Source organism: Camelus bactrianus, chromosome 17 (assembly GCF_048773025.1).
Source record: "Camelus bactrianus isolate YW-2024 breed Bactrian camel chromosome 17, ASM4877302v1, whole genome shotgun sequence".
Lineage (NCBI taxonomy): Eukaryota > Metazoa > Chordata > Mammalia > Artiodactyla > Camelidae > Camelus > Camelus bactrianus.
In genome coordinates, this window is record NC_133555.1 from 30,980,820 (window position 1) to 31,006,369 (window position 25,550).

Below are 25,550 nucleotides of genomic sequence, written 5' to 3' on the forward strand. Positions count from 1 at the left end.
AGTAGTGTTATTCTGCATCTTGTGGACAACAAAATTGAAGCCCAAGAGTTTTGGTGACCTACCCAAGGTCACATGCCTGGCCCTAGGCAGCCTCAAGGCTCTTTCCTTGCACTTCACCCTTCTGCCTCTAAGGACATCAAATACATGTGGGTCAGATGGCAGCTTAATTATGTCTATGGAATTCACCTCGTAAGAGAGTGCTAAAAAAAATTATGTTTCTCCAGAAGTTAAGAATCCCCTCCCCACACATCCACGTGGCTCTGTTATATGTGTGTCATTCTGCATACTGGGCCCCCCTGCATTTCCCTTGTCAAGACCCTGCTGGCCACTTGCCAGGCACTCTGGAGAGTTGTGTCATCAACGGGCTTGAGAACACTGACTGAATATGATCTTGACAAGATGCAAAATCATCCCTGCAAAGACTTTGTCCACCATATACAAACACCTAAAGGACTGAGAAATCTCCTCGCAATCAACATTTAAAATCTAATCTCCTTAGTTCTGTCTCAGATGCTCCCTTTACATCCTGGTTGTGGATAAAAATGGCATTTAAACATGGTGCATCTACACTGAAGCAATGGGATGAGACACCTGAAGTGTAACTGGTATTTGCCGAGCACCTGCTCTGGGCCAGGTGCTGTGCTGGGCAGGGATGTCCTGTTCTGGAACAGAACTGTGTGGCTTCCAGCCAACCGTGGCCCATAAAGTATGGAAAAGGCTGGGGCCCTGGCTCCTGCCTAGTCTATGCTGAGTTAATAAATGCAATCAACAAGTAATTAAAAGCAACCTGACATGTTTCAGAGAATAAGATCTTTCTGAGCACTCTGGAAGACATTACTGAGCTGCCCCCTAGTGTTTGAGAAGAGCTCATGAACCTCTGACAGTGGAAGAATGTCAAGGACAGAGGGCTGGGTTCTAGTCTAGACCAGGGGTCACTGAACTACGATCTGCAGGCCAAACCCAGCCCATCACCAGCTTCCGCATGGCCCATGAGCTGAAAATGGCTTTTACATTTTTAGATGGTGAGGAAAAAAATCAGCAGTATCTTAAGACCCAGGAAAGCGCTACAAAATTCACATTTCAGTGTCCACAGATAATTATCAGAAGGAAGCCACAGGTTCCCATGCTGTCTACAGCTACTTCCAAGTGACATGGGCAAAACTGGAGTAGTTGTGACAGAGACACTACAGTCTGCAAGACCAAATATGGCCTAGCCCCTTATAAAAAAGTCTGTAGACCCGTGTTCTAGATCATGGACCACAGCACTTGCAGTAGGACCCTGGGGATGTCCAGGGGTCTGTATTCCACTGTTTCTGAGATGTTCTATAAAGGGATATAGACTGGAATAATGTTGGTAAATTATTGGAGTTCCTCCGTTGGAATAAAGATGCCATGTAATTCATAGAGAATGTAATTATTATATTGTCAAATTATTAGCTCTGTGATTGTCATATGAATAATAGAGGTAATAATTATATCATCTTAGGTGATACTTAACGGTTCTCAGGAAAGCAAGTGAAACTTTTGTTTCTGGGTGCATGGAGTTTCCTCTCCTTTCATCACACACTCCCAGAGTTTTCACTTGCGTGGCAACAGGAACATCGTCATGAGAGGATCAACGTGCAGAAACATAATAAAGGATAAAACTGTCCATTAGTCAAGGCATGTTGGATCGGCAACGGACAATTCACTATGACAATAGGGAGAACAGAGCTGTGGGGAGTCACAGATTTTTTGTCTGTTTGTTTTCAATCAGAATGTTGTCTTCTGTACTCTTTGTGTGGGGGAAGGATCAGTTTGGGCTAGTTGGATGATACTTTTTCTATTTATCAGAAACTCCAAGGGAAGACTGGTTATGAGAATGTCACTAATCTATGTAGGAGTTGCAACTTAGGAAGTAACAGTGAAAACAAACACTTTACATAATTAGAGGGTCCCCTTGCAGGGCCATGGACCTGGCTCATCCAATAGAATCTCTTTCCTTCTTCCTCTTCATGAAAGCCATTGTGTTATGGATATAAATAACAGATGTGCATACCCACAGAGAGACACACTCGTGTGCACGTACACACACACACACACACACACACACACACACACACACACACTCTCCTATGACAATAAGAAAAGGAGGGGGGCAAGATAGAACATGTTGGTGATGCTTAAAAAAACCTTATTACCAAACTAGATTCATACTTGAGGGATGAAAATAAAAACATACCTCCTTTGCTTAACATTGAATATACAGGGACTCCTACAATCCTGTAAGTATGGTGCTCACTGGTGAAGGGAAGCAAAAACTCTATTCATAACCATTACATGCTACAATCTCTGAAGTTACAGAGTAATGGGAAATTCAATCAAGTGTCTGAAAGTTAGATCCTGTCAGAAGCTCCTTCTCAATCTGCAGGCATTCTAACTAGAGACTGCTCATTCAAGAAGTATTTTATTACTAACTGCCTTATAACAAATCATTATTGGAATCTGGGTTAATCCTGTTTGGACTTGAGTTTAGGCTCAAAATCCGCAAGTCGGCTGTTTTTTCCAGCAACTCTGTGCCGTGGAAAATCATTTCTAAACTTCTATGAGCTTTTCCCAACTCTATCAGGCAAAGAAGTAAACAAACAAACTCTGCTCTGAGAAAAGGCTGTTAAAATATGACTGCTCTTCATTTATAGCCAACCCCCTGGCTCCATCAGGAATAAGAACCAGGCGGCAACCACACAAAGGGTATCCCTCTGTGCTCACAGACAGCTCCACCAGCCCCGGAAGGCTGACGAGCCACCTCTGCATGCTCTGCCAGAGGTCCTGACTCCAAAGAAAGAACGGAGAGAGCAGAGGGCTTATGCTGGGCTGATTTATAGTAATACTGAAGATGCAAAAGGGAAATACTGTAATAAGGGAAAACCCGACTTTGGCTTTAAGGCTGTCCTAAGCAATGGAAAGCATGAAAAGGATCCAGTTCATGTTGTCTATCTCCTTTATAGGGCCTAGTAGAACAAGATTTAGTCCATGGAGTCCAGGAGCCTCTTAACTGGGGAAATGACCTCTGGCTTTCTAAGCATTTAATCAGGACAGCCTTGGCCTGCTGGAGTTCCTCCTAAAAACCAGACTGCTGGGCAAAACCAGCCCAGTGGGACTGGGGATGGAGAGAGCCAACATTCTGTAGCGGCTTTCTAGAGCTGAAACTAAGGCCCTGAGGTGGGGATGACAGGTCCTGAGTGAAGGGAGGGTCTGCATTCCTTCCCAAAGAACTCACTTCTGGGGTTTCTTTTCTAGCCAATGGCTCTAGCTAATGAAACACTTCTATCCAAGGAAAGAACATTCCACAGACTCTCTCCTCAAGCTGCTTACCCAGTAGAGCACGTCTGTCCAGCCCTCCATGGTGATGCACTGAAACACGGTGAGCATGGCAAAGGCAAAGTTATCAAAGTTGGTGATGCCTCCATTGGGGCCAACCCAGCCACTCCGACACTCCGTGCCATTGGCGGTACACTGGCGTCCATTCCCTGAGAACGCACATGGTGCTGGGTCCTCTTCAGCTACAACATCTGCCAACAGAGGAGGAAGGCTTCAGAACTCAAGGGAGAGGGGAGCATCAGGAAACCAAGCCACAGAAGCTGTTGTCCCCTTGCCAGACCCTGGAACGCCCTACGTCCCAGCTACGCTGTCTTGGACTCCTCTTGTCCTTCAAGGTTCACTTCACATATTCCCTCCTTCATGGGATTTGCCATTTCCTCTACTCAGAGTCCACTGCTCTCTCCTCTGTCCTCACTTTTACAGAACCTTTCTTCAGCCTATACAAAACAACACTGCTGATTCACCTCGTGGTCTAGTTTTCAGAGTCCTTGTCAGAATACATTACATAGGAAATTAAGATAGAAAAGGAGACTAAATTCTCATTTATTCTGAATATAATTCAAACTAACAACTGGCTTAGATTTACTGGTGTATTTGGCTTTCTTTTCTCTCTCTCTCTCTCTCATTTTGTTTTAGATTTTCCCCAAACTGCAGAAGTTATTTTTGGGAAAGCTGAATTTTTAAAAAGTAAGGTTATCTACCATTTCATTACTCACCTGAATCAACAAAAAAACATGTTTTGTGCATTTTTCCAATAAAAAGTTCCAATCCTATAATAGCATAGATTATGATTACAAACAATACCAAAAGGGCTATGTGAAGGAGGGGAACCATGGCTTTTATAATGGAGTTCAGGACAACTTGTAAACCTAGGAAAGAGAAAAATAAGTTAGTGAGCTAGGAAATATTTCAATGACATATGTGTTTATGTGTGTGTGTGTATAAAATTCCTAATCATGCCTGATCTGTGTATGACACATAGTAATAAAACTCGAAGGGCTATTTCATAGCTTTTCTTTTTTTTCCATAGCTTTTAACATTAAGCCTGGATGTGAGATAAGTTAAAAAGGAACCTTAAAGATCATCTAATCCAACTCCTTCAACTTAAAAGATGGAAAAACTAAGGCCGGGAGAGGGGACTGCTGGATATGAAAGTCACTCATTTACACATTCATTCATCCATTTAACAAAATTCCTTGAACATCTACCTCGCGGCAAGCGCAAGGTTTAGGTGCCTTGCGGAGTGTGGAGATGTGTTACATAACGTGGCTTCTCTCAAAGAGGTTATTTTCTAGGAGAAGACGTAAGAATTAAACACAAATTAAGGTAGCACACAGATGCTGGGTGAGTAATACCACACCGTTAAAATTAAAGACAGATGAAAGAAGAAAGAGGACTGGGCAGCAGTCTCCCTCTCAGGAGGGCCTGAAGGCTGAGGAGGGTGGATTTCCACTGGCGTGTGGGCATGCACGGGGGAGGGGCTACTCCAGGCAGAGAGAAGAAAGCACCAAAAGCACAGAAGCAAGCTTGCACCACATGGGCTGGGGGTGGTGAGTCTCAGCTGGCGGTCACACAGTGGGAAAGGGTATCAGGAAAGACAAGCAGATTGCAAGCTAGGTAGCTCTGAGTTTGGGATTCGTATTACAGCGCCAGACTTCAGACCATCAGCAAAGGGAAGTCTCTTTATTTTTAAACAGTAAAAAAAATCAAACAAAAGTTTAATAACATGTATACATGGGGGAGATCCAGGAAAATTCAAAAGGCAGTCTTTTTAGAAATATAAGTGGGGTAGCTGTAGGCAAGAGAGGCAGAGAAGTAGCTGGAGGGTGTGGGGCCTCCAGGTAGGACAGGGTAAGGATCCAGATGAGATCAGAACTCAACAAGCAAGTCTGAGGGAGAGGAAGGTGCCCGGGGAGGCAGGGTCATGATGCTAATCCTAGTGCCTGAACAAAGATAAGCCTGTCAAAAGGAGGCTCCTCAGGAATGAGGGAGGTAGGAGAGGGGCAGAGGATGGAAGGGGTGAGATCAACTAGACCCAGTGAGTTTGATCACTGGCTTAACACAAAGAGGGAAGCGTCCTGCAGCTGACACATGGACTTGTGAGATGAGGGAGGAACACAGAAACCTGGAAGCTACTCACAGAGTAACACTCAGAGCCATGGTACAGGAAGAGAAAAGACCACGGGAAGAGGGATGGTTGGGCAACACTCGTTACTGGGTGGAAGGAAATAGGAGACTTAAGGAGAGTGGTTAGCAGGAAACCACAGCCCCACCAGATCCAGGCTGCCTGATCCACCAGGCGCCTGTGTGCCCTGCGCTCCTCCTGTCACCCATGACCTCAGCTTCCCTCCGTATAACTCACTCTTTTCCCCCTTTCTTGTCTGTCTCTTCCTCTCCTCATGGTCTCTAACTCTTTCAAACTGGCCTTTTCTAATATCTTCTCACTTTCCCAATACATACTCAACGAACAAAAGAATATAAGAAGTTGAGATGCTACAATTAAATGAGTTAGAAGTCAGAACACACCATGTAGAGACACAAAACAGCAATTACAAGAAAAGTTCACCATGATAAGAAGTACACAGGAAAAGGTGGGGGCAGGGATGGGGAGGGAAGAGTGATAAGAGAGTTTCGGACTTGCAAAGAGCCTCTTTCCAGATGCTCATTATGACAAAAATTCTCAGTACTGCCTTCAGATATTTAAATGTTCAAGTGGTTTCTTTTGGGGAAAAAAATGATCAGTAGGATGACTTTTAATGTTTTCATCTTCCATAAGGAATAGACGGTGTGGAAAAGAAACATCTGCTCTCATCTACTTGGACAAAGAGCTTTTTGTTTGTCTTTTCATTTTTGTTTTCTTAAGACATGGATGGGCCATCCAAAATCATCATCCAGTAGTTATTCTTAATTGTATGGCACTGAGCAGTATGTTTCATAAATGTGGTTATGTTTAATACATTTCATTTAAGTGCAACGTAACAATTACTGTTACAGTTAAATACAATATCACTATTATATTTCAAATTTTCAATATTTTGGATTAGTCAAATTTATGAGATAATGACATTGTATGTAATGTGAACGTGTACACTTTCACGACATTAGGCTCCTTTGTATACAACCAATATGTACAGCTGATCTCATGGGATTCTAACCAAGGAGGCAGTGAAATGGAGTAGAAAGAACACTGGGCCAGGAGCTAGGAGGCTACGGGTCTGGCCTTGTTTGGCCACCCACTAATTGTAAGAACCTGCTTAAGTCACTACCTCTTTCTTGCACGAGCTTCCTCATCTAGAAGATGGTACTTGTGGACTGGGTGATCTTGAGGGTTCTTTCCCACTTGATAGTCGAGGATTCAGACACATATTTATCAGCTGAGTATGGGTGGTTAAGAGCTCCATAAACATCTGAAGGGCTCTATTTGAAACACATTTTTACCTTCCCATGAATGAACATCTATTCACACACACACACACAAAATCATGCCTTGTAGGCCAGTCCAAGTTCTCTTTAAAAGGGATTAGATAGTTCCCAGAGAAGTGTAAACAGTCACACCTTCCCTGGCATTTTTAACAATTTCAGGCACTTAAGAAATCACTGGTCCACAGCTGCAAACCAGCACAGGAAAGAGCCTGACCCAGAGGGCCCGACCCATCTCCCCAAAGCCTAGTCAGGCCTGAGGAGAGACTTGGAGTTTCCCCACCAGGGCAGTTAATGAACATGGGCTGAGAAGTCCTTACGTATGACTCAGATCCACGAAGCTCACAGCACATACCGCAGACAGGCCGGCCTGTCATTTGCTCTTTGGGGGAAAAAAGTTGTCGTGGTTACTTTTAAATTAGATTAAGCTGTAACAACTGAATCTGAAACCTCATGTTTGCTCACTGAACTTCTCATATAATCATATTACACACAACAGGGCTGATCATTTCCAACGTATTTCTATTTTTCTCAATTGCTTCCAGACAGTTTTGTGGTTTTGACTTGCACTGATCTTTTTCAATGAAAATAAATGAACCATCTGGAAAAACAAGTACACATAAAAAACAAAACAAAACACCACTTCCTACATTTAAAAATGTTAAATTTGGAATTTTTTTTTCTGGAGAATTTTTGGTGCATTCTGAAAGCCAGCAGGTTCAATAAAATTTCATGAAGAACTTCTGGAGAGGCAAAAACATGATCTGTGTTCTTCTGATGGCTTTACGAGTTGTGAAAAAAAGGCACATCTCACAGTCCCATATCCGTCCTCCAGATGAAAGCAGGCAGCCACCTCACAGCCATGGTCCTTAGAAAGGCAGGAGGACCTCGACCCTCCAAAGTCCCCAGGAGGTGGGTGGGTGGTGTACTCTCAGGGACAGAACTCGGTGAAGGACACTCCATGCTCCTTATGGAAGTTCCTGGCCAGGGCACAGGTGGGGCATGTTTCAACTCAAGCAGCACTGAACTTGGCCCAGATATCTAGCGCCTGGCCTGGACAGGTAGCGTAGCCTAGTGGATGACAACAGCACCTCTCACTCTAAGACTATGCTCCAGCCCTTGGCATGGGCTCTCCCTCCATCACTGCACTCAGTCCTCACAACAACCTTTAAGCAGGCACTACTGTGCCCTGCATGTGGGGGAGGACACAGAAGCATTCACCTCTTCCCCACAGTGGACAGGAACAGTTCCTCTATTAGAGAGTTAAGTGAATTTTCAAGATTCTAGCCACTGGTTGCTCTCATTTTGCAAAAAAGGCAGTCAGCTGAGCCCTCCAACACCCTCATCTACTTAACCTGCCACGTGCAGAGGGGCAGACTTGGGAGTGGGAGGAGGTGACAGTAGTGTGGTGTTGGAGAACAAAGACCAGACTGGACTCAGGAGGCCTGACCTCCAGGTTTCCCGTCACCACCTCCTTTATCTCCACAAGAGAAATTTCTCCCACAACATCAAGAAGACAACAATCATATCCAGCCCCTGAATCAGGGCTGTCACGTAGACCCAAAGTGACAATACAAGCAGAAGTGCTTCATAAAGGGCAAAGGCATATGAGACCTTGACTCCTACACAACAACTCACCTCATCACACCCCATTTCATAATTCCGAGACCCACCCAGGAGGAAAAAAAAAAATCAACAAACTCTGGGCTTTAGGAAACGAAATGTGCTTACTGGGCACTCCTGATACTAGTCGAAGTGGTCTTAACACTCGAAAGGCGCGGAGGGCTTTGACATCAAAGCCTCCCGATTTGCCACTGGAGTGGTTACCGCCTTCTGTTTCTTTGGTTAATTGTTCCAAAATTACACTAAACAATCTGAAAGAAAAAGAGAGGAAGAAATGTTAGAGTCTGTCACCCAGGGAAGCAAAACAGGATGGTGATAGTAGTTATTTTTGAACAAGGGCTAATTCTGTATTGGCTGCTGCTTAAATAAAGGGAAGGTAATGCAGAGGCAAGAATCAGACTGTGACCCCTGGCCGTGGCCCCTACATCTAAAAGGACTGGGGTCGGGGATTGATCTCACCCAGTTTCCTGCCAATGGAGCATCCTAGTCAGCCCCCTGGAGGCTGGATGCTAGAGGGGTATCTGATGATGACAGGTATCCGATGATGACAGTGGAATTGCCCAAATAGCAATAACGATGACAATAATCATAGCAGCTACCATTCAGGAGCAGTCAGTATATCCTAAGCACTTAACATGCATTACCTCATGAATCCTCAAAAACGTTATGCAACGGGAATCATGAACTCCATTTTACATATGAAGAAACAAACTGGATGAGAACAAGTAACTTGCTAGAAGCACAAAACGAGTGGCAGATCTAACACGAATCCAGGTATGCTGGCCCCATCGGAATGTACGTTCCGTAAGGGCAGTGAATTGTAGTCTGTTTCTTCATGTTTTCATTTAGTCTATTCTAGCCTAGTGCGCACAACAGTTCCTTACACACAGGGAGCATTCAAAAAATGTCTCCTGAATTAATCCACGAATGAAGACTGACTTCAAAGTTCCAAATCTTAATCAATATATCACACCACTTCCAATACAGTCACTGGCACATGCACCCCTCCACCTCCAGAGGGATGTTCAGGGAATGATGTAAATCCAGATGCTAAGGAGCTGTGCAAAGGCCAACAGCAGTAACCAAAAGGAAGGTATTAATATCATCATTTTCTCTTTTGAAATGTGAATAATATTGTATCTGGCAGCCACGACAAATTTTTTCCTACTCTCAGAAGGTTTTCTGAGTAAAGCTATTTCCAGGCAATCCACTCATCTGACAGTTACTTTTGCTCTTTCAAATAAGCATTTGTTCTTTGGAATTGTTGCTTGTTTTTCAGAATAAGCAGAAATTTGTCTGTTTCAAATAGAATCAACTCTGGCCTATCAGATTGTGGGTATGATTGGCCCAGCAACAAAGCAAAGGTTTCTAAAGTTTAATTAGCAGCCAAAGCAGAAGCTCTGCACCCGTTGGCTTGCCTCAGGATCACCAAGACATTGAGTCCATAAAACGTAGGGTGGTCTGATTACAGTCCTGATTGGGCATAGTCATGTCATTCCGGGGCATTTAAAGACCAGTCATTTGTTTTAATAACAGTACAGCAATTAGCAAGGAACCTAGGCTGTGGGTGGAGGAGCAGGGAGGGAATCAGTCAGGTCTTTACCTTTTCAAAGCTACAGAGGGTGGGCTCTCCCTGGTTATGACTGGGAAAATATATCAAATTTATGACAGGTCTCTCATTAGCATAGTTTTTTAATTACTGTAACTCCCTGCAGCAAGGCTAAAGTTAAAAGTCCCCTCCAAAACAAGTTCACAGTGTCACAAAAACAAAGGAAAAGGAAGAAAGAAAACCTCAAACTCTTCTGAAATGCAGCAGCCACAGGAATTTTCATCCCAAAGGGATAGGAAAGTACTTTATGCCGGTGGTGACTTAAGATTGCTTTCAAGTATTGGTGTTTTGCAGTGTACACTTTATGGTCCTTTTATCTCCTGTTCTTCAGCAATGCCCTTGAAAACAGGTGAACAATGGCTCTCTCCCATCAGAGGAGCCTGAGTCCGAGAGAGAAGCTGGCTGTTGTGTGCAGACAGCCAGAGGGTGTAAGGGGTCAGGGCTGGCTTCTCTTTCTAAGAGTTAGGACATTAGGAAAGTCCCTCTTCTTCTCTGGGGTTTAGTTTCCTTCTCTGTAAACTGAGAAAACTGGATTAATGATCCAGAGCCTTGACCTTCCCATTCTAATGCTCTGTGATTCTACCCTTTCACCACTCCCCCACCACAACCAAAATAAGGACCATGTTGCCCGAAGAGATGAGTACAAGAGGAGAAAGTATCTGATCCTAGGTTGTTATAAAAAGTTTACTGCAAGACAGGAGAAAAAGGCGACGAGCTACCCAAACCAATACAAATCAGAAGCACCAGAGTGAACCTCCCATGCTCCCAAAAGCTTAGTGATGAGCATGAATGCTTAACAAATATATTGATTTTAAAAATTTGAAGAGTGGGATAAAAATTGGCTTAGATCAAACTTTTCTATGCAGAGAATAGTATCAGCTCTGGTAGACACACTGAACATTATTAACAGTTAACATTTTAGAAATATCAATTACTTTCTTAACGTTTCTGTTCCTGGGAACCTTGACAAAAGCAATAGGTCACAGTTGACTTGGAATGGAAACTCCATTGGATTAGGATAGAGTCTGCAGTTGGAAACTTAAGTACGTAGAAATTTGAGTCAAGGGAAGACATAATAATTTGATTTTTCTTTTTCTGTTTAAACTTTCCTTCTGAGTTCTTTGACTACAATTTAGTACATATTTTAGATAAAGAGTAATCTGATGTTCTGAAGTTTTTCATATTTAATGAGAAAAAAACCAAGTCCAGTTCTACTTAAAGTTTCCTAGATGATTTTTTTATTTTTAAACCAACTTTATTACAGTTTAATTGATATATAATAAAATACACCCATTTAAGGTGTACAATGAATTCTGACAAATGCATAAGCCCAAGTAACAAAACACCATAACCAAGACAGAGAGCCTTTGCAATATCTCAAACAGTTCTCTCTTGCCTCTTTGCCTACCTCCAAGCTCAGCTTTAGGTCTAGTGATTGGCTATTTATCAGTCTGGGGTGTTTTTCCCTTTCCTAGAATCTTACATAAATGGAATCACACAGCATGCTCTCCTTTTCATTCATCTGCTTCTGCTTTCCACATTTCTGAGATTCATTCAAGCTGTTACATTTATCAGCAGTTTATTTCTTTTTATTGTTGAGCGATAATCCTTTGTGTGAATATACCACAATGAGCTTGTCCATTCACCTGCTGAGAGTTATTTGGACTGTTTCTTGTTTTTCTCTATTATGAATCAAGTCTCTTTGTGAGCATGTACTTTGATTTATTTTGGGTAAGTACCCAAAAGCTGTACTGGTAATATGGTCATATGGTTAGTGTATGGTTAACATTGTAAGAAACTAGCAATCTTTTCCAAAGAGATACACCATTTTCCATTTCTATAAGCAGTGTGCTCCAGCTGCTCCATATGGTGGTTAACTTCTGTTAACTGTCAGTCCTTCTACTAATACTAGTGGATATGTAGTGCCGTGTCACTGTTGTTTTAGTTGGCACTTCTCTGATTACTAATGATGCTGAACGTCTTTTCAGGTTCTTGTTGACCACCTACATATCTTCTTTTGTGAAGATCTGTTCAAATCTTTTGCCCATTTATGTATTGGGTTGTCTTCTGAACTTTGAGTGGTTAGAGTTCTTTATATATTCTGAATACAAGTTCTTGGTCATATATATATACTGGGAATATTTTTTTCCCATTTTGTGCCCTATCTTTTCATCTTTTTCATAGTATCCCTTTTGAGGAAAAGTTTTAAATTTTAATAAGGTTCAAAATTTCAATTTTTTTTTTTATGGCTAGTGCTTTTTGGGTCCTAAGAAATCTCTGCCTACCCTAAAGTCATAAATATTTTCTCCTAGAAATTTTACAGTTTTAGCTTTTACATTTAAGTCTATGATCCATTTCAAGGTAATAATTGTATATGGTGTGAGGTCAGAATGGAAAGTCTTTTTTCATATGGATAAACAACTGTTTCAGCACTATTCACTGAAAACTGTTCCCTCAACCCATTGACTCATCACAGCACCTTTGTCTAAAATCAATTGATCACATCCATATGGATCTATTTCTAGACTATTCCATTGATCTTTATGTCTATTTCTTACTCTATTAGCACACTATCTTGACTACTGTAGCTTTATAGGAAGTCTTAAATCAGGTTCCAGTTTTTTTCTTTAAGATTTCTTTGGTTATCCTAGAGCCTCTCTAATTTCCATATAAATTTTAGAATAAATTTGTCATTCTCTACAACAACCTTGCCAGAATTTAGAGTAGGATTCAGCCTATACTGCAATTTCAGAAGAACTGATATCCTAACAATATTGAGTCTTCCAGTCCATGAATATGGTACATCATTTCATTCATTTAGATCTTCTTGAATTTCTCTCAGCAGGTTTAGTCATTTTCAGTGTGCTATTTATCCCTAAATTGTTCATGTTTTTTGATGTTATAGTAAGTAACATTATCTTTAAAATTTCATTTTCCAGTTTTTCATGACTAGGATACAGAAATTCACATGCTTTTTTACACTGACTTTATTTTTTAAAAATTTCTAAATTCATTCAAAACACATAATTTTATGATTTTTATCTTCTTAAATTCACTGAGACTTGTTTTATGGCCCAGAATATGTCTTGTGGTGAATGTTCAATGTGCATGTGAAAACAATGTCTATTCTGCTCTTGTTGGGTATGGTGTTCAAAAAAAGTCAATTAAGTCAAGTTGGTAGATAGTACTGTTCAACTCTCCCCATATCCTTAATGATTTTCTGTCTAGATGGTCTAGCAACACTCCTCAAAAGAGGAGTATTAAAATATACAGCTACAACTGACGATTTGTCTATCCCCTCTTTCAGTTCTATCAGTGTGTGCTTCGTGTATTTGTTTCCTATTTGCCCTGTCCATTGTCATTTTTTTCTTCCATTTTTTTTTAAATTAATTGAGCTTTTTAAAAATTCCATTTCATCTCCAATACAGACTCATTAACTATACCTCTTTATTTTTCCAGTGACTTCTCTAGGGCAAGTGTCAGCAGAAGTTTTCTGTAGAGCGCCAGCTAGCAACTATTTTAGGATTTGCAGGTCATAGGGTCTTTGTCACAACTACTCAACTTTGCCATCCTAACACCAAATAGCCATAAACATGTGTGAGTGTGACTGTCTTCCAATAAAACTTAATCTCCTAAAGCAGACAGCAAAATACTTTGTCAATGTGGTGTCAGTGAGTGGGGGAGGCAGTAAACCATTTTTGGTCTATGGGCTGAAGTTTGCTGGCCTGTGCTCTAGGGCTTACAACTTTAACTTACCAGTCTTCCTTCAAATAATAACTCCACCAAATACACAAGCAGTTTTCTATAGTATATACCTATTTCCCTGTTTCTGTCCTTTGTGCTAATGTTGTCATATATTTTACTTTTAGAGATGCTATAAACCCCACAATACACTGTTATTATTTTTGCTTTAAGTAATGAATTACTTTCAAAAATACTTTAAAATGAGAAAAATGCTTTTATATTTACATATGAATTTATGCTTTCTGGTATTCTTCATTTCTTTTGTATAGATTCTTATTTCTATCTGTTGTTATTTCCCTTCAATGTGAAGAAATTCCTTTGTTAAGGTGCAGGTCTAGTAGTGGTGATTCCTCAGCTGTGGTTTATCTGAAAATTTTTTTTTTACTTCAGTTTTTAAAGATATCTTCATCAAATAAGAATTATAGACTGATACTTCCCCCTAGCACTTTAAAGACATCTCTCTATTGTCTTCTGGCTTGCACAGCTGCTGACAAAAGTCTACAATGTCTTTTTCTCCACTTTTAAGACTTTCCCTTTATCTCTGGTTTTGAGCAATTTGATTATGAACATGATGTGCCTTGATGTAGCTTTCTTCATGTTTATTTTGCTTGAGCTTTGTTGAGCTTCTTGGATTTATGTTTGTATTTTTCATCACATTTAGAAAATTTGGACTCATTTCTTCAAAAATTTTTTGTCTCCCCTCCATCTCCCCTCTTTTCTGGGACTCCAAACATATGTATGTTAGATTACTTGATACTGTCCCACAGGTAACTAAGATGGTGTTCGTTCAGTCTCCATCATTATTCTTTGAGTTACTAGTATGTCTTCAAATTCTTTGATTATTTTCTTCTACTGTATTTAATCTGCTGTTAAGCCAACCCAGGAATTTTTCATTTCAGATATACTTTCCAGATCTTGAAGTCCTATTTGTCTTTTTTACATTGTCCCATCTTTTCTCACTGTAGTCATGTATTACTTTAAATCCATAAACATATTTATAATAGCTGTTTTAAAAGTCTTATAAAGTAATACTCTACTAATTTCATCGTCTCTGTCATTTCTAGGTCTTTTTCTACTGATGGAATTTCATGCTGGTCATGGGTCATATTTCTTCATATGCCTAGTAATATCTGACCAGATGCTAAACACTTTAAGTATCTGGATTTTGTTGTCTTCCTTTAAAAAGTGTTGAGTTTTGTTCTGTTAAGCACTTAAGTTCCTTGCACGTCAGCTTGATCCTTTTCAGGCTTCTTTTCAAACATTAGCAGCAAGGGCTTCAGTTGTTTTTCACTCTAGAGCAGGAGTTGGCAAAATTGTTTCATAAGGGGCCAGACAGTAAATATTTTAGGCTTTGTGGACCTAAAATATTCAACTATGTAAACAAATGCACATGGCTGTGTGACAATAATATTTACAAAAATTGGTATCAGGCTGAATTTGGCCCATTGATCATAGTTTGCCAACCTCTGCTCTAAAGTTAGTTTAGCCCTGCTACTAATGGCCCTTCTGGGATCTCTACTGACAGTCCAGGGTATTCAGTGAGGGCTTTCCAGTCTGGCTGGTCTCAACTTAAACAACTCCTAGACCTACGTGATCTCTAGCTATTACTCAGCTGTAGTCCCCCCTCCAACCCCCAGCTTTCCTTTCCTCCCCAATAGTATTCTTTGCCTGGCCTTACCCCATGTAAGTGTAGCTAAGTCTTCAGCCAAAACTCAAGAGGACCCCAGGGCATATTTATGGAGCTGTTTCTCTGAATAGCTCCCTCCCCACTCTCATATATGCCTCTTAAATTTTAGCCACCTCAGCCTTCCTGAACTCTATCTCTTCAACTCAATGAGAACACCACACTCTGCTGAGTTCCCTGTCTTTGGGCTGTGTGACAATCTGAAAAATGCCTCCAGCCAGAAAGCTGAGGTGATTGTAGGGTAGGAACACAAGAAATGGAGCTAAGCATCTCCATCTTCTAGCTAAACAGAAAGTCCAGTCAGAAGATGCCCAGCAAGATTATTCCAGAACCAACAGACCTGCAAGGCTCCTGTCTGCCATTCCTTCTTAGAGTTCATCAAATATAGGAAGGCATGGCACATATATAACTACTACCTGTTGCTTTTAGCACTACCTTTGCAGCAATGCCTCAGACTCCAATTTACTATGGTGTTTTTTGCAAAAGTTAACATTAACATTTTCTCCAGAAGTCTAATCATCCTGCTGGGCCACCACTTTGGATCCCACTTTAACTTCTTAAATTTGAAAAGACAGGCTCAAAATTTATCCCACTTTCTCAATATCCATCAGTACTAGTCTCTCATGAAAAGTCAAAGGATTCATGATAAAGAATAATCCAAAAGAATAATCACCTTGCTCCACTGCAAAAGGCATTTGAATGAAGTCATGGAGACAAAAACACAAAGGCCATTTAACAATCTCTCTCTATAGGAGCAAATATAATTTTAGGAGCAACCCATTTTATAGCTGGGTAACTAAGACTCAGCAAAGGGCTAGATTTTATTTTCCTATGCGAGTATTTGGTCCAAAGACACAGTATTTCTCTGACAATGATTCATTTTTCTCCTGCTGGCAACACATCCAGGTGTTGAAGGACCAGAATAACACAGGCCACTTTTTTATTTTAATATTTTCCTTTAACTGAAACTGTTGGTGTCTTCTTCCCGTGACAGGATTCCGGGAACATGCCTGCTTCTCTGCATTTTCTGGCTTATTTCATTTCATGCCGGATATCTGACATTTTTCAAACACTTGTTTTGTTATTTAAAATGAGATACTGGCGTCCCAAAGCTTTTCCCCCAAGTCAGCATAAAAAATTAATGGCTTTGCTCAAGGGATGTTAAATGGCAGAGTACCTCACTCCTATGAAGGATTTATTACTTTTTCACTGTTGGTTTTTTTTTTTTTTTTTTTTTAACTTAACAAGGTGCTAAGTAGAAGAACTCTACCCATTTGACTCAAATCACCAGCGGGGCTGGCCTATATGTGGAGACCCAGGGTGTGGTAAGATGAACCCTCTCACATCACGAGCTGAGCTTAAACTTTCTTCCAGAACACATTACTGAAAGAGGGAGTAACAATGAGAGAATTTCAAGTCAGTCTCTGCCCAGAGACTGACAACAGCATCACCAGGCTTCAAAGAATTCATGACAGGTTCTGGCTGCAATCACTTATAAAGGAGCAACACTGTTTCCTTAGAAGACTGTTTTCTGTTACTCCCACCTCCCATTTTCCAAACATTTCCCCAAATGAAAGGGACTTACCCTACTATTACTATAACAAAATCCAGTAAATTCCATCCATTCCTAACATAAGCATTAGGATGTAGCAATAATCCATACGCTATAATCTTCAAAAATGTCTCGACTGTAAAAATAATCAGGAAGGCATATTCTACTTTTTCCTGCAAAGAGAAACAAAGAAATAAAACAAAAAATGGGGGGATGGGTGGGGAAGAGGAAGAAAAAGAAATAGGGATTAGAATCAGTATCTCAGAGCATTTTTCTCCAAACAAAGCTTCATTAAGAGAAATGGAACTATAAAAACTGTATCTGGACCAGGAAAGCATTTTAATTCTAACACTGAATTTCTCATATGCAACGGAGTGTAATATGCTTTTCATCCCAGGCTGCATGACTGCATTTTGCCACCTGCCCTGATGTGTGTGCAGTGACTCTGCCTAGGACATAATGGCATGCTTGTTATTTGCATACATTTGCCAAATGTAGCATGTTCTCCTCCTAAGATTGCCAAATCAGGCCCAGAAAAGCACAAGGGGACAACAGAGATTCCCACAGGGCTTTGAATTGAACGTCCTTTGGAAGAAAGGAAGATGCATCCGCTTGACCCTGTATTCTTCTTGGGCTTCCGTCTGACTTCTAAGACAGGGTTGGCTGTGCCACTGAACAACAAGGTGACCTCAGCAAGTCCCTCTTCCTTTCTGGACCTAAGTTTCCTCACCAGCGCAGTCAGGGAAGGGAATCTGGATGGCAAACCCATGGCCTCCTCACTGGCTTGCCGCCTCTCCTGGCTGACAGGGAAGCTGGGTCACCACACGTTTCCAGGGAGCCTGGACTCAGCCTCTGAATCCACTTCTCACAGACCCAGCAGCTATCCCCGCTGGACTGCCAAAGACCTTCCAGATGCCACCCTTGGGCTGGAGGGCTCTTCGAACCTTTCCAGTTCCAGCTCATGACATTCCATGAGCTGTAGAAAATGCATCTGTCAGCAAGTCTAAAAATGTTGGCTCTTGTCTCTTTTATAAAGGTTTCTTCATACAACTTTGGTTTCAAAAGAAATACGGACTAACTAGGATGTGTGTGATTAATTTTACAAGAGGCATTGGCTAGCAAAAAAGCTATGTAAATAATAAGTAAATGAAAAATCATCGGTAATTAAAACTCTTGCATATGGGCCATAAAGTCCTCTAATATAAACTTTCCTCTGTAGGACACAGGGAAAGTCACCAATGCCTTAGGAAAATGGAATTCACAGAATTCACTTATCAAGATGCCTAATGCAAGGGGGCAAATCAATTTGTTTCTGGAAATACTTAGCATCTCTTCTGTGTGATGTGCTCCATACCAGAAGCCAGGATTAGAAAAATGTCTCCATTATGGTCCCCATCCTCGAAAAGTTTAGTCTGGTGGGGGAGGTGGGGGTTTCTAATGTGCGCTCAGAGAACCTTCTAGGAGACGTAACTGACAAAGAGCAGTTCTGCATCTTGAGCCCTCTGACAGGGCCAAAGGGTTAAACCACTTCTCCCCTGCAAGGACTTGCTTTGTTATATGTGACCACTATTTCACCTAAGCCATGCTGGGCTACCCCTCTGTCGCAGGTGAGACCCAGTCCTAGATGTGACTTCCCCATGTCTTGCAACAGCATTCTTTCTCTTTACCAGTAGGGGAATCATCCAAACTCAGCTGTACCCCAGCCTTTATCTTCAACCTTGATTCCCCAGTGGTCATGCTGAAAAGCCAGTTCCATCAGTTCTTTACCCCCAAGTCCCCAGGTCGTTCCTAACCTGCCCTCGGAGCATCCCTGGATGCTCTGAACACCATCCTAGCTGTCTAATAAATTCCTTTGTGGTGTAAGTTAGCCAGAGTCAATGTGTTTTCAATTTTAAAAGCCTAGCTCATCCCCAGCCTCCACATCCATGCTTCCTCCAGATCTCCCCACAGGTCCTGTTCTCAGCCTGGCTCATTCCGTGCACCCTACACCCTTTAGCAGGGTGTGAAGACCTTCTTGGACCACTTAACCCACTCCCTCCACACAGCCAGGCCAGTATGAGTGGCTGAAATCTCCCAGAGCAGCAGCACACATGCCCGCTTGTGCCCCACACACACATCCCACACACACATCCCAGGACTCCTCTGTTTAATCTGGAGTCCATTGTGAGCCTCATGAGAGCAAGGGCTCGTCTTCCCACTCACTGCCACAGCCCTGAGTGGCAGGCTTCCACCAGAGGTGCACCCACACCACTGTGGATGCTCTCAGCAACAGCAAGTGACTTTGCTGCCGGCTACAGAGGAGAGATCCAGGAAGACTTGAATGAAGCAGCGACACTAACGCTGAATGCTAACTTTGAGATTTTTTCAGAAGCAAAAATCCCTGAAAATACCAACCTGCTACACCCAAATTAGACCCTGACCACTACAGGTAGGTTGTCAGTATGTTTTCAAGAGTTAGAGTTCTCAGGGAACAAGATAAGCTGGAAACAGCACACTGATTTTACAATTTCTCTTCCCTTTTTATCCTTTGTGCTTTATTTACTGGGCCAGGCAGGAGAAAGAAAAAAAAAAAGCTTTTGCTGCCATCAATATTCAAAGCAGTTACATCCCTACATCAACATAGCACTATACTTTAGAGCAGAAAAACAAGACAGGGAACAGAGAGTACACCTACCAAACCCAGCTTGTTTGCCCTCTTTAGCTTATATTTCTAAGCAATTTTGTCGCAGTAATACAAAAGCCATTTGTGTAACTAAGTTGTTTAGGGTTCTTTTATCCCCTTCTCTCATTCTCCTCTCTTTCCTTTTTGAAGACTTTGGTTTCTCTTTCCAAAATCCTCAATCCATTACTTGATGGAACTGATTATAAGAAATATAACCTTGTTTTAATGTGATTCTTTATTACAGAGTCTTGATCATAATGCCAACATAGCCTGGAGAGCACGTCAGACCCGTCTGCCTAGAAGCCAGTGTCATCCTGGTTCCCAACCCTGTCGTTTAAAAGGACTCCTGTAAAACAAATATACCTCCACATTAAGCCAATGCAGTGTTCAAAAAAACCTTGCAAAACAACAGTCATGGGAAGCAGGGGTAATTACTTCACAAGAGGATTGTTCATTTGAGAAAAGAATGTTGAGTCAGTCATTTGAAATGGAAGCCGCCAAGAAAGTCAGGCTCCTCACGGGGCGAGCTGGGAATATGTAAGTGGCTGAAGGATGGATGAGACGTTGCACAGGGAAGGCACGGAGTCTGTGGCTGGGATGCAGGGGAGCACGCAGAAGAAACAAGGGTAAGGATGAAGGAATGAGCAGGCTGGCGAAAGGCAAGCAAGAACCCTCTGGAACTGAACCCGAAATGAGGTGCCCTCGCAGTAGAGGCTGCACCTTACAAGTCTGCCCCAAGGCTAAACAAAAAGAATAAATGATTCCTGCACCCCAGCCTCCCTGCACTTGCCAGGTACAGCCATGTGCCGCAGCACTCACCCAGCCACCAGCGGGGATTCTCCTCACCGACAGGGAGGCCTGCATGGGCAGGGCCAAGCAAATCATCTTTTAAGAAACCACAAATTCTTTACCAGAGACCACCCTACCCGTGGATTAAAGTCCCCTCTGAGACTCAAGCCACCAGAGAAATAAAAGCTCCAAATCTAACTATGAAACCTCATTTATCTTCTTTAAACAGTGAAATTTCACCGAACAGGAGAAACTCTTAACCAGCAGTCTCTAAACCAGTTAACCCTACACAGAACCTATTGTCAGCAACTGTCAACTAGCAGGGAGTAGGAGACACCAGGATCCTTAACTGTACTTGGTCGTCAGCTGTCCTTTTTTCAAGGAGCCTCGACTAGTGCTGTGAACATCCAGCCATCCATCATCCACCCATTCATCCCTGAGCACCTGGGTCCTCCTCAGAAAGCCTGATCCCTACCTAACCTGTTGTCAAAAGATCAACAGAGGCTGATGAGCCTGGTAAGATTCATCTCTTTGCTTCACTCATCCACCCACAGGCCCCAAGTCTTCGCAGTGGTCTCCTGGCTTACACCCCGGCAGGAGAAGATAGTCTCCCCTCCACACACATATCCCTTCTGTGTCCTTCAGGCTGGGGCTCCCCATTGGCAGGGATTATCTCTTACTGTCTCTGTAACCCCAGCATCTAGACCATACTGGGCACACATAAAGTGCTCACGGGTCCTGACAGGAGGTAGAGAAGGAAAAAAGCGAAGGAATTAAGCAGCAAAGCCAGACCTAATGAGGGGTATAAAAACATGAGAATTTGGGATTCTAGCCTATGTACCCAAAAGCAAACTAATCAGAGTAGGAATCTTTCTAAGTTACCATAAACCCCTCCTAGAACAAGCCTGGAATAAATGTTCAGACTGTTGAGACGACAGCTGATCCCAGTGTCTCACAGGCCCTTCCCTTTCGATCCCAACCGAATGTTCTCATCCTTCCATCCACCTGTGCCTTCCAACTTGCTCACTCCTCTTCTGTAGGAGCCTCCACTCCAAGTCAGGGGCTGATCTGCTCCCTCCCACTGTTTTCCCAAGTCACCTCCCCTCCCCCATGTCTCTGCCCACCTTGCCTCACCCACCTGGTGTGCCCACCCCAACATATGTACATCAGCTCCCCTCTTCTGTAAGCACACAAGTCTGACACGGGGCTACCACGAGCCCTGCACGGGGTGTGGAGAGAATGCAGGGCCTGGAGCTCTATCTGTTCTCCGCTAGCCCCAGTTCAGCTGCTGACTGGCTCAGGCTACACCCTGTCCCCTCTCTGTAAAATGCCCCCCCACCCCAATCCTGCCTTTCCACCAGGCTAAGTTCTACTTGTCCTTCAAGGCTCAGCTTAAATGACACTTGCTCAGAGAGACGTTTGCTGACTTCCCAGACAAAATTCGGGCCCGCTGGACAGCCCTACTCACAATGGAAAATCTAAATTGAAAAAAACTCTCTTTGATATTTGTCTCTCCCAATAAATGATAATTTCTTATAAAATCGGAGACCATTTCTATTTCATGCATCACTGAATTCTCAAGCCTGTCACAAAAATATTCGGTATTTACAAATGAATAAATAAATGGACAAAATGAGAGGATTTGACCAAACATTATTCAATGGCCTTTCCCGCTTAGAACTTTCATAACTGTCTTAGCTCAGGCTGCCTTAACAAAATACCATAGACTGGGTGGCTTAAACAACTGAGGCTCATTTCTCACAGTCTGGAGGCTGGGAAATCCAAGATTGAGGTGCCAAGATCTGGTATCCAGTGAGAGCCCTCTCCATGGCTTCCCAATGGTTGACCTCTCATGATGTCCTCATCTAGCCTTTCCTTGGTGGGTATACACAGGTAGAGAGAGAGATCAAAGGCCTCACTTCCAAACATCGTCCCACTGGGGTTGAGGTTTGAACACGTGAGTGTGTGGGGACATGAACATCCCACCCAAAATGATTCTACAGGCCCAGTCTGAGGAAAACACCCACAACTGCACATCCAGGAAGAGGCTCACAGCTCATGTCTGCACCCACAGGCTCCCCACCTCCAGCTGGAGGGAGGAAGACCCACAAAGGCAATTCTGTCAAGGGTGTCGAGAGGCCCAGAGCGGCAGGAGCACGGGTGTGAGGTAAGGTTCTTGCCTGTAAAACAAGCAGCCTGAATCAGATGTCTCCCAGCTGTTACACGACAATTCTCCATGACCTGAGGAGCAAGGTCCAGACTCAGGCCTCAGAGCGAGATCCTGTGAGGGCCCCGGGACCCCAGGGAGGACAGCCAACCAGCAGCAGCAAGACCTAAGAGCAGCTGCCGCCTCATCAGGTGACCAGGTCGTGGAGGTCGCTCCCAGAGAAGTGATGCTCTCCTCTGCACATATGAATGAAGTACCTAGAGGGCCACCAATGGGTAGCTGAATGCCATGTTTACATGAAGAAACTGGCTGGAATAGTCAGCGTGCCTTCCCTCTTCTTCACCTTTGGTTTAAAAGTATGATTCTAGAGGACATGTGAGTCCATTTGTAGTCCCTGCAGCTGCCACTGGCTGAGTCTCTTACCCTCTGCTTCTCAGTTTCCTCATCTATAAAACTGGGATACTCACCCTGGTCCACCCAGGTTACAATAAAAATCAGATTATGTGAAAGCAGGGAAGAGCTCCATGAACTGTCAGACACATATCATCAGAGTCCGCCCAGGATAGGACAGGATGGGGTGAGGCCACACTCTTGGGCCCTGGAAGTGGAGTCCTGATGTGGGGATCAGAAGATGGGACAGACACTTCACAGGACCAATGCCAGCACAATGATCCCATGACCACTCGGGCTGGGCCACTGCCCAGGATGCTGTCTAGAATGTACCTGACATGACAAACGGAGGAGACTAGCAGGTGACCTGGCTGACTGCTCCATGGAGACCAACTTTAAAGACATCTGGTCTGTAGGAAGAGGGTGGAGGAAGCTGACAGGGCCTTCTCTCTGGATGTGGCCTCCTTACTCATTGGCAGAGCAGAGGCAACTGCTGCTTTGCTGCCCTGACTAAAGCAAGCAGCTGCACAGGATGGCTCATTATGGTTCTTGTCATCCAGCAAAACTCGCAGAGTAACAGCACCCTGACTTTCCTCTGAGAACTGCTCCTTTCCTACTTTCAAGTACAGGGGTGGCATGTGACCCAGGTTACTGGTTCAGGAATAGGCCTGTGACCCAGTGCCCATCAACCAGGTCTAATCAGAGCTAATCCTGGATTTTCACTGTAGCCACTAGGCCAGAAGTTCTGTCATTGGCTGCTGGACTCAGCTTTCAGAGGCTATAAGCCTAGAGTTACTAGGGGAACATGAAGATGAAGTGTCAACATCAAGGGAAGCCAAACCAAAGAATGAGGAGAGAGTCAAACAGAGAGAGACGCTCAGACAGAGGCAAGCACCTGGTTCTCATGCCACTGTATGAGCCCCTGGATCAAGCTGAACTTGAAGCCAAAACTCTCCCCCAACCTTAGGCTTTTCAGTTATAACAGCTAATAAACTGAGTCAGTTAGGGTTGGGGTTTTGGTGCACAGCAAACCAAAGAGCCCTAGCTAAATACCCAGGGCCTACAGGATCACTCTGCTTCTCTGAAAGTTGAAGTATCTATGAGAATCTCAACAGATATGAAATCTTCACTTCTCAATAGATTCAATTCCTTGGATGATTCCCTTTGACTCTGGGCTCTGGGATGGTTCTCTATGCATAGGACCCATGAGCCCTGCAAGTTATTGCCTCTGGGAATTCATCCAGGCTCAGTTTTCCAAATTTCCTCCTTCCATCTCATTCATTCTCTGTTGCTGTCTTCACTTCCAGCTGGTCTCCTGGACTCTATACATTCCTATAAACCTGATGCCTCAGACTTGCCCTGCTTCCCATCCCACCCACCCTGGGACACAGACGGATTTCCCTTGGTAGTCAGTATATCCTATAGTTAGCAGCCATATACTTCCTCACCCAGCTTGACCACAAAGGCACCGCCTGCCTCCACCCTACCTTGCTTGGCAGTCAAGGCACCCTATTTCAATTTCGTCCAACCACATTCATCAAGTATCTATTCCATGCCATGTGTGGTCCTAAGCACTGGAGATTCAAAGATGGCTAAGACACTGTCTGTGTCCTGAAGGAGGACAGCAGACATACACACAAACATTTCCAGACATAGCAGACGATAATCAAAGCCAAAGCAGGGAATCCCCTGTGGGGAGATGTGGAATGGAGCAACTAATTGTGTCTGGAGCATTTGGGAAAGCTTGAAAAGGCTGTATCACGTCTAAATTCCTCCATCTGGCATCCCCAAGGACCTCTACACAATCTGTCTATGCTCTACCTACCACCAACCAACTGATATGTTACTCCAATGGGAACAGGGCCTCCAGGCTGCCCCATTCCCTTTCCTCCTTCACGACTCCCTCTGCTCCAGTCCGTCAGCTCCCAGGACACCCTGAATGTGTGTCATACTCATTGGAACCTCCAGTCTTTGTCATTGCTCTCCTCCATGACTGACAGTACTTCCTTCTGTTTATCTAATCCTGTTCCACCCTTTCAGGGAAGAGTAGGGAGTTTCACTTCCTCTGAGCACTGTTCCGCCCCTCCTTTTGCAAGCCTGTGCACTTATGGGAAACACAAATGATCATCATGTGCCTACTGCCTCTGCTCCCCAGGCACCCCTGCAGCAGACTTCACTCAGTCTCGCGCAGGCACTCCTCCCACTGCATCCTAATGCAGTTCCACAAAGTACCCAGTTGGGCATCACCCCCAGACTGGAGTAGGCACGTGAGTCAAAACTGTTTGCCACCCCAGAATTAAAAGTTGTACCACATGCATTTAATCATGAGAGTAAATCGTAACACATGTATGAGCACCAAGGATGTACGAGGTCATGAAAGAGAGCAGAGAGGCAAGGAGCTGCCCTTTTTTCAGGGGCTCCTGGTTTCAGCTGGGAAGGTTTTACTCATAGATTGTCAGTACCCTGAGGGCAAGATCCATTGTATCTACCTCTGCAGATCCCCTCATCACATGGAGCAGAGACCTGAGCGCTCAGCCTCAGTAAATACCA

General features: G+C 43.3%; 1 protein-coding gene across 8 annotated transcripts in view; it reads right to left on the minus strand.

The window, feature by feature from the left end:
* CACNA1D (calcium voltage-gated channel subunit alpha1 D) overlaps positions 1-25,550 on the minus strand; it is a 295,056-nt gene that overhangs the window by 130,631 nt on the left and 138,875 nt on the right. For all 8 annotated transcript variants that reach the window (XM_074344649.1, XM_074344648.1, XM_074344651.1 and 5 more), the window contains exons 4-7: positions 17,026-17,165; positions 8,512-8,654; positions 4,077-4,229; positions 3,355-3,551 (exon numbers count right to left, since the gene is read on the minus strand). In XM_074344649.1, coding sequence (XP_074200750.1) covers positions 3,355-3,551; positions 4,077-4,229; positions 8,512-8,654; positions 17,026-17,165 — 633 coding nt within the window. The remainder of the gene's footprint in view (positions 1-3,354; positions 3,552-4,076; positions 4,230-8,511; positions 8,655-17,025; positions 17,166-25,550) is intronic.